The sequence below is a fragment of the Lipotes vexillifer genome, unplaced genomic scaffold (assembly GCF_000442215.2).
Source record: "Lipotes vexillifer unplaced genomic scaffold, Lipotes_vexillifer_v1.1 scaffold1746, whole genome shotgun sequence".
In the NCBI taxonomy this organism is placed as follows: Eukaryota; Metazoa; Chordata; class Mammalia; order Artiodactyla; family Lipotidae; genus Lipotes; species Lipotes vexillifer.
The window spans coordinates 456,666-465,423 of NW_006791518.1; the positions used below are offsets into that span (position 1 = coordinate 456,666).

Genomic DNA, 8,758 nt, shown 5'->3' on the forward strand with positions numbered 1-8,758 from the left:
CTGAGCCTGCGCGTCCGGAGCCTGTGCTCCACAACGGGAGAGGCCACAACAGTGAGAGGCCCGCAAAAAAAAAAAAAAAAAAAAAAAAAAAAATAGAATCGTCACTTTTTAGAACCTCAGAGCCACATGTGGCCACCGGCTACCTTACTAGACAACACAGATCTAAATATTTGTTAAATTATTTCTTGAAATGTTCTACTAGAATGAGAATTTTATGGGGAAGTAATGTGATTTACATAACAAACTACTAGGACCAAGGCATTTAAGTTCAGCAATGAAACAGAATAATATTTGCCAGGATTCTCCTTGATTTCTGATGGAAACTAGGGCAATACTGTTGGGAAAGTCCCGGCTCTGGAATCAGAACACCCTGAGCTTGAATCTAAGCTAGGACAAATATTACTTACTAAAGTAGCTGCAATCAGCAACTTACCCTTGACAGCCCCATTTTTTTTTCTGTAAAATAGAGATGATAATGTTATCTATCTATTAAATGAACTCATATGTGTAAAGCACTCAGAAGAGTATCTGCACATAGTAAATTAGCAAAAACATTTAGTTACAATTATCACTGTTAGCTACAATTCCCTCTAAATTAAGTAGGCTGTACAAATATTAAAATTATGCAGCTGGCTTAGGGGTACAAAGAATACATGAAAGTTATTTTGGGGAACGTATTATGTTTTCTAAGTTATAAGAGACATAAGTAATATAACCTTATTATATATTCAGGATATCCACAAACAGAAAAATATCTATTAATTTTGAAGGTCCCTGTGACATACTTTTAAATAGAAAAATACTGGCCAATTATTATGACCACATAAAGCTATGTAAGAGAAAATTCAGTTTTACTATACAAAAGAAAAGGTTCACTAATTCATACGCTACTATTGTTTCAAAACAAACAGAAAACGTCCAGCTGATGTATTCCGATAACTAAAACTTATTTTGGCCCACTTCCACAAAAATGTGGTCTACCTATAATATGACTTATCAGAGAAATACTCCTTTTATTATTTAGTCCAGGAAAGAAATATGGCTTTGGCAGAAGCAACGTCAGAAAGTTAGCAAGGGAAATTTGATGATTTTTTAATCAAAGTTTTAGTGCTTAAAAAAATAATTCTAAAAGTTTGTAAATCTATTTGCATGCGTCTTGCCTATTAGTAGAACTCCTGTTAGCAGACCCCTTAACCTCCTTTTCCTGTTATCCACAAGGCCAGACGATATGGGTTTCAAGACAGGAGGAATCACACATCATTAAATCCTAATTAATCTCACCTCACTCTGGCCAATCTCCTCTCTTAAATCTCGTAGCCCAATGTGCAACTGTTGTCTTCTATGTCAAGCATAGGGCCAATTAAATTTTAGTAACAAATATTATTATCGCCAATATTTATTGCAATATTTACTGAATCCTTAGTGCAGATATCACTATGGGGAATCATTGATAAGTTCAATAGTGACTTCGCTTAAGATCTACTCAATTGGGCTGCTGGTACACAGCAGACTCACTTGTTCAAATAGTCATTATTACTTAATAGTCATTATTACTTAAAAATCTCTGATATAGAAGAAAGTGCAAAGTGAAATTTTAATAGCACACATTACTTACGTTCACAAGTGTCCCCTTTTTGCTGGTAGCCTGCTTTGCAGATACATTTTCCAATGGGCACTAACCATTCTCCTTCTGCACTGCAGTGCATCCTGGGGGAGTTTTCCGCCTCTTCCTCTGCACTGCTGACACATGTCCCTCGGACCTCGACTAAAGAGGAAAATTCTGAACCAGTCACTGTATCTGGAAAGACAGCTAAGTTCTCAATAATGGACCAGCACTTCTTGTAGTACACTTTGACCGAAACCAAAGCTATGCAAGCCCCTACATCCTGAAAGGCAAGATAGAATCCCTTTTTGGACAAAGGTCCAATCTCTCTCACCTCAGTGTTAAGCTTCATCTTTCTTTCACCAAGGTCACCTTGGGTAAAACTTTCATCTGCAGCAATGGTGTCTATTTTTACATAGAGGTTTTCTCTTATATTCCTGCCAGTGTCGTAGTCTGTTTCATAATAGTACAAATTAAAGGTTTCCTTGCAAGTTCCCAGGACGCCAGGAAGACTGTTACAATCCCTCAGGGTGAATTTCAATTCTACAAAAATCCTTTGTGCATTGCCTTTCGAAATCCAGTTAGTCCGCAGCCAGTTGTTTTGGTTGGGCTCCATGACCTGGCACACCTGGTATGTTCGGATCGGGGTATAGTTCTCATCCAAACCACTAATTTCTTCCCACTGTAAAATTTAGAAAAGGTCATCAGTCATTCAGCAAAAAATAACATTTGGCTTTTGCAAGTGCATGAGGAATCTTTAGTGTAGCACAAATGCATATCTTTCAAAGAGCTAGGTGAATTCCTACCCTGACGAACACTGTAACCTTTAGAACAGAGTCTCAGTTCAGCTTCATCCCGGTGTCAGAACATCATTTTGTTGCTTGTATTGTTTATGCATACAATAAATCTTTCATTTTGCTTAGTATCTCTTTGCTAGTGTATTAGTGTTGCTTTTTACATGTTTGCTTATGCCAATGTCTCCACTTATAGACTAAAGCACATAACAAAATTTTTATAGACTAAAGCACATAACAAAATTACTTAAATTATCATTTAATGCATATACATACAGATACATGGCAGAATTCTTGATAACTCCGTTGACATTTTAAGTGTTGATGTTAAACTTAGAGAGTACCTAAAAACACAGGGAAGAAAATGCCAAGAGTACTCTGAAATGTAAAAGCATTCCACAACATGTTGGTATTCATAATGAGAAATCTTTTATGATCTTTGCAAAATGAGATATAAGGGAGGAACATTTTACAGAGCTATTTATTTATTGCAGTGTTATATATAATACTATCCATAATGCCATATAACTATAAATAAGTAGTTATAAAAGTGTGATACATCTTTATAAATAAGTTGCTTTCAACAGACAATCAAATGTACATGGCAAATCAGCATGCTGGATCATATTTCAGTAATAAGCTTTCTGACAGGAAAAATATCAGATGGTTAAAAATGTCCGTTCATATGCTGATATAACGTACACTACAGCAAACTCATATATTTTCACAAAAAAGGAAAACAATAAGCTTAGCCAAATTTGCAACAATTTAAAGATTAAGTCTTGTATAATCTATCTATATTGCTCATTAGTTAATAAATTCATTTCACCTAAAAGCCTAAGAGAACAGTTGTTTATGTCCTTTCTTACCATTATTACAAAATTTCCAAGTTTGTATTTATGATACCTTAATAGTGAAATTGTCACCTACTTGTATTCATTTCCCAAACAGGAAATGCCAAATGTAAAATTATATTAGTATTCTAATCCAAAGTCACATAGCATGAAATATTTAAACTATTGTTTCAAGAAAAGCAGATGGGAAAATAAACTAATAAACATGTGGTAATGAGTTTTATTTGTAAAACTCGATCAGAAAAATCAATTTACTTAAATGCTCTGTGAAATATTAATTTCTAACTTTAAAAGTAGTTCTTAGAAAACTAACAAGACAGACAAATTAGTAATATACTGTAATTCAGAAATTTCTTATGATGACATATTATACATTTGCTACAATTTTATTATACATATCATCAAAGGTCCTCAAATGCAGCAAACAACCAATTATCATGTTCAGCTTTTACTCAACACAACTGGAGTTTGTGACTAGTTGATGGAGTACATAGTTTCCTGTTTCAGTTAGCTGCTTATAATTTGCTTGAATGGCCCTTAGCCAAATATAACTAAATTCATCCATTTGGACAAGCAGATTTTAGTCTCTTAATTAGGTTGAAATTATTAAAATAAGTAAAACTAGTAGTAGCATCTACCAAAAAATGAAAAGCTTCAAGGATAAATGAGCTCTTTTGAACAATTCCCTAGTTACAAGAAACAAAGGCTAATTATTAGAAAGGAATATATCTCAAGAATTCCTTTTTCTAGTTCCAAGAACAATTATATTATTTTGTTCAATGTATGAAAAATCAACTTTACTACCAATGAAACTCAGTTAATTTTAATGTTTAATTAAAAATTTACTCCTGCGGGGAAAATTTTAAGATAACTGTTGCATAAATAACAAAGAGTGAAATGAAATAAATGCATTTAATGTAACTTTTGTTTTATTATCTCACTTTCTAAGAGACCGCAGTGATTTCTACAAACACCACCATTGGGAAAGAAGTCTTAATTCGGCTAGCATGCCTTGGTAGTATGCTTATAAAGTTATTTCTAGACACTTATATCTTAGTAACATTTTATTTCCAGTTAGATATTTAACCACATGTAAGCCAATCCATTTCATATATGGAATATATTGTCAGTCATCATTTTCTAATATTATCTGTTAATTCCTAAAGATACGTAGGGTTAACGGTTAACTCAAGATACTTTGGACTGATAAAATGTCCATTTCAGTCCAAGATAATATAGACAGTCATAATTTATCATTTTATGGATTACATGGATGAAATATTACAATAATATATCAGTTTACTTCCCCTTAGAGATTAAAAACCATGCTGTATCTCTATTTGTTTTAATTGATGGATGGTGGAAAATGGGCCACATCTGTCATTGGCAAGAAAGGTGCTTCATTTTTTATTGCAAATGTCTTCCTATAGTGTATATTATTTTACTCATGGAAACTACTCCACTTTCAAGAAAAGTATGACATTCATACTTCAAACTCAGCATACTTTTTATATTTAATCTGTAAATATTTGTCATTTTTTATAGCTTTGTCTGACCAATACAGATAGCTGCAATATGATCTTAAGCGTCTCTCAAATATTAATTTAATAAAAAACCTAAATACTTTAAACAGATTTGCATTGTTCACATTTTGCATTCTTTAACCTCTAGCTTATGACATATTGATTTTATGATGTTCTTATACTCAAAAATCCCTTTCAGACTTTCATTCTTGTCTTTGCAAAGTTTCTTACACTTTTTATATCCTCACTTATACTTCATGCTCTTTGACTCCAGACTTTTTATTGTACCGAAGATTAACTTAAGTAACAATGGGGTACATTTACCTTTCTTGGAGCCCCCTTCCTTAGTCAGGGATGAAGTATGTGTCCTGTCTCACAATTAAAATAAGACCTGAAGACATAGACACTGAACTAAACTTAAGTAAGTAATATATCTTTTCAGATATATGAAACGTAACGGTCAGAATTTTTTTAGAATCTACTTATATTTTCATAGAATTTTATAGGACAGCTTTCACTCATTTATGATAACAGATTTTTACTCTGATATGTGCGTAGTGTGCCATCACTTCTGATTAATAACAACAGATAGCACAACATATAAATTTCAGAAAATCCAAATCATATTTTAGAGCAAATTTTATGTTAAAATATTGAGAATATTACATTTTTAGTTATCTTTTCAAGTATATTTCGAATGATGCTAAAATGTTTTTCAAAAGAGGAAAACAGTTTTAAAGAACTACCGTTTTAAAGAACTACATACAATCTACTTGGTGATGATACTAAGGAAGTATAAAGCAACTAAAGGCGTTTAAGTGAGTTCGTGAAAAGCATGTTCTCTGTAATTAGTTAACAGTTATAGCCTGGAACCTGAGGTATGGTCCCACTCACAATAAGAACTCATTTTTTATCCATTTTCCAATGTTCTAAATATACCTTGTCTACTCAAAAGAACTCAATGCCTCATTATAAGCACAACAAAATACTGAACAAGATATTTGAGATCAAAACAGTTTAAATATGAAGAATGTGAATAATTCCACTGGGGGAGGAGGAAAAGGTTTTATTTCTTACTTAAAAAAAATAAAGGTTGATATTTTATGAGGAGAAGCCCTTACCCCATTGGGTGGAGAGGAAATCCATTCCAGCTCTGTTTGTTGTGCTTTAGAATCCAGCAGTAGTACTGAAAAAGAAAGTTGCATTTCTAAATGTCAGATGAAAAATGAAAACATGTTTGTAAAAGTTATTAAAGTCAATCTAATTTTTAAAATAATTACTATTTTATGATTTAAAATAAAGAGTTATTTACATTAATGAATGACAAAATGTATACCTATCTCTTACAAATACATTCCACTTTCTTAGGGGAAAAAATATATTAAAACACTAGCATTATAGTTTTTAATTAAATATTAAAATTAACTAAAAAACTCAAAAGTATCATGAAAGCAAGGGTAAAAAATTGATATGTGAAGTATACTGATTCTATAGTAATAATATATTGTAAAGAATTTTGTAAACCACTGAGTGCTCTAAACTTTGTCAAATATAATAACATTAACATAATAAAGCATACTTCCCTATTACTCCTCAGTCAGTCATTAATTTGTACTATTCTTCCAAAAGTACTTCCTAGTGCCTTTTGAGAATTGGAGCTTATTTTTTTTTTTAAACTTTCCACACACAGTGTCTTCTCTTAAGCCAAAATGAATACAATTAAAAACTATATTAAGCAATGTTATCATGAGAAAAATAAATTTCCTATCATTTACAAGATATATTATTGGGTTAGTCAAACATTTGTTTTCAATATTTCTATTTTTTAAATTTCTCAATATTTCAAAGCAGTACGTAATTCTCAAAATGCAATATTTAAACTTTGACTTGACTTTTAAAAAACAGTTGTATTCTGCTTTTATGCTACCATAAAACACTTAACTTAATATTTATATAAATGTAATTAATGCTCCTGATGGTATTAATATAAGATAATGCATGCAAATATCATACATTAATATATACCATACTTCCAATTTAATATATTTTATTGCTTTTTAGGACGATTCCCCTCCTAAAGCATTCACTCTTTGCTCAAACCGGTTGCAGAGTTACATAAGTTTGTATTCTTTAAAAATATTTCTATGATTCTATAGCATTTTAGCAAATGTATCAATTTGTCCAGAAATAATGGTGAATATATTTTCAAGTATGTAAATACGCTTACCATCATCCTCAGCAAAATTTGAACTTAAATTAAATACATGCTTAAATAAACTTTTCAGCGACCAACAGAGGGAAAAAATGTGTTTTTAAAGGTAACGAAAATTTGTTACGCTAAGAAAAGAAACAGTTGATTATGTGTTCAACTCCTTCAAGCTAGTCAAGGTTATTCCCTATAACTGAAAATGGATATAGAAACACATTTTCCCCAAAATGTTTTATACTTAAGACTCTTAGGGAGACATGACAGCACAAACCTTGGTTACAAACACTTGACTCCCTTTCAAATAATAATTATAATTTCAAAGCCACACTTTTAAAATACCAAGTTGTACTTCGAACTAGGAACAGCCATAAATGTTTAGATTACTGAACTTACATTAAGTAACTTTTAAAGTTTATTTTGTTTTTGTCCTCAACGTGGACAAACAACATGGATTCCAGGTACTTTCCTTTTGAGATTACTTATTATTATTAATTTTTTTTCGGTCTTCCGCAGTGACAGGAGACAAGTGAATTTTAAACCCAGGTAACTTTCTTGGGTCGTTTTTGAGGGTGAATTAAACACTGTGATGACTGTTTACTCCTTTTCCGTTACCCCTTAGCACAGCCTGGGGTGGGAACCAGGGGCCCCGGCGGGGCGGTGATGATGGCAAACAAGTTAAGAGAGAACAAATGAACAGATAAAACAAAAGGGAAACCGGCCCCTGAGCGTTTGACCAGCTCGAATGATTCACCGTGTCTCCCTTCCGCCGTCCGCTCTCTGTGCCAGCCCGCAAGTGCGCGCTTTTGCCTTCCCGCTCAGAGCACCGAGCGCCAGCCTCCCTTCGCGCCCGCAGAGGCGTAGCCCGGCGGCCAACCAGGACCCAGGGCACGCCGGCCGGGGTTCGGGGACTCTGCGCTCTGCTTCGCGGGCCGGAGTGGGGGATGCAGGGGGTGGGGGCGAGGATGAGGAGCGAGATGCGGGTCGCCCCTGGCGGAGCCAGCCCGGAGCCGGGCGGGCAGCGGCTGGAGCCGGGGCGGGGCCGCCGGTGGGGCGGGGCGGGGAGGGGGATGCCAGACTGGCGCGCCCGCCGGCCGAAGCATCCATTACGCCTCCGCCAGACTTGGGCACTCCAGGGAGCCGGTGGCGCCCTAGCTCCAGAAGGAACCGGGAGGAGGAGAGGGGCTATCGGGAAGCGTCTCCTCAGAGGGAGCGCGGCGACGGCATTAACGAAAGGAAAAACAGCGGCTGCACTTCGCCTCCAAACGTCAGACTGACTTACACGCGCGTTCCCAGTAGCCGAACTGACCTCCCCGATAGAACGTGTGCGGGAAAAGGGGAGAAAGGGGGGTGCCCCTTCTTCCTGTAACTACCCCCCATCCGCTCCGGAGAGCCAGGCACCTGTTCCAGGCGTTTCCCGGCGCTTGCCCCTGGGTGCCGCGGCGCCGTCTCGGGGCTTGCTCGTTCCCAGAACGGCAGCCCTGGGCCACCGTGGCGCGCCGGGTGCGTTGCCACCGAGAAGCGGAGCGCATTCCTCACCCCCGCCCACCTTTTAAACAGCTCACTTCTGCATGTAAAGAATTCGGCCTCCTAGAATCAGAATCCTCTCCACGTATTTCGCACCCAGAAGAGGAACGCGGGCGAGCAAGCCATTCTGACTGCAGGAACCTCTCCCCCTAGTGATGCAGTTATTTATAGCTCAAACTCCAGCCCGGGTCTGTGCGAGCTCGCGCGCGGGGTTTCGCCCCGGCGGTGCAAACTTTTCCTCGGGTCCCGCT

The 8,758-nt window shown here is 36.3% G+C and overlaps 1 protein-coding gene across 3 annotated transcripts in view; it reads right to left on the reverse strand.

The window, feature by feature from the left end:
• Nucleotides 1-8,758, reverse strand: part of EPHA7 (EPH receptor A7) — a 165,942-nt gene that overhangs the window by 155,248 nt on the left and 1,936 nt on the right. For all 3 annotated transcript variants that reach the window (XM_007464448.1, XM_007464446.1, XM_007464447.1), the window contains exons 2-3: nt 5,896-5,960; nt 1,616-2,285 (exon numbers count right to left, since the gene is read on the reverse strand). In XM_007464448.1, coding sequence (XP_007464510.1) covers nt 1,616-2,285; nt 5,896-5,960 — 735 coding nt within the window. The remainder of the gene's footprint in view (nt 1-1,615; nt 2,286-5,895; nt 5,961-8,758) is intronic.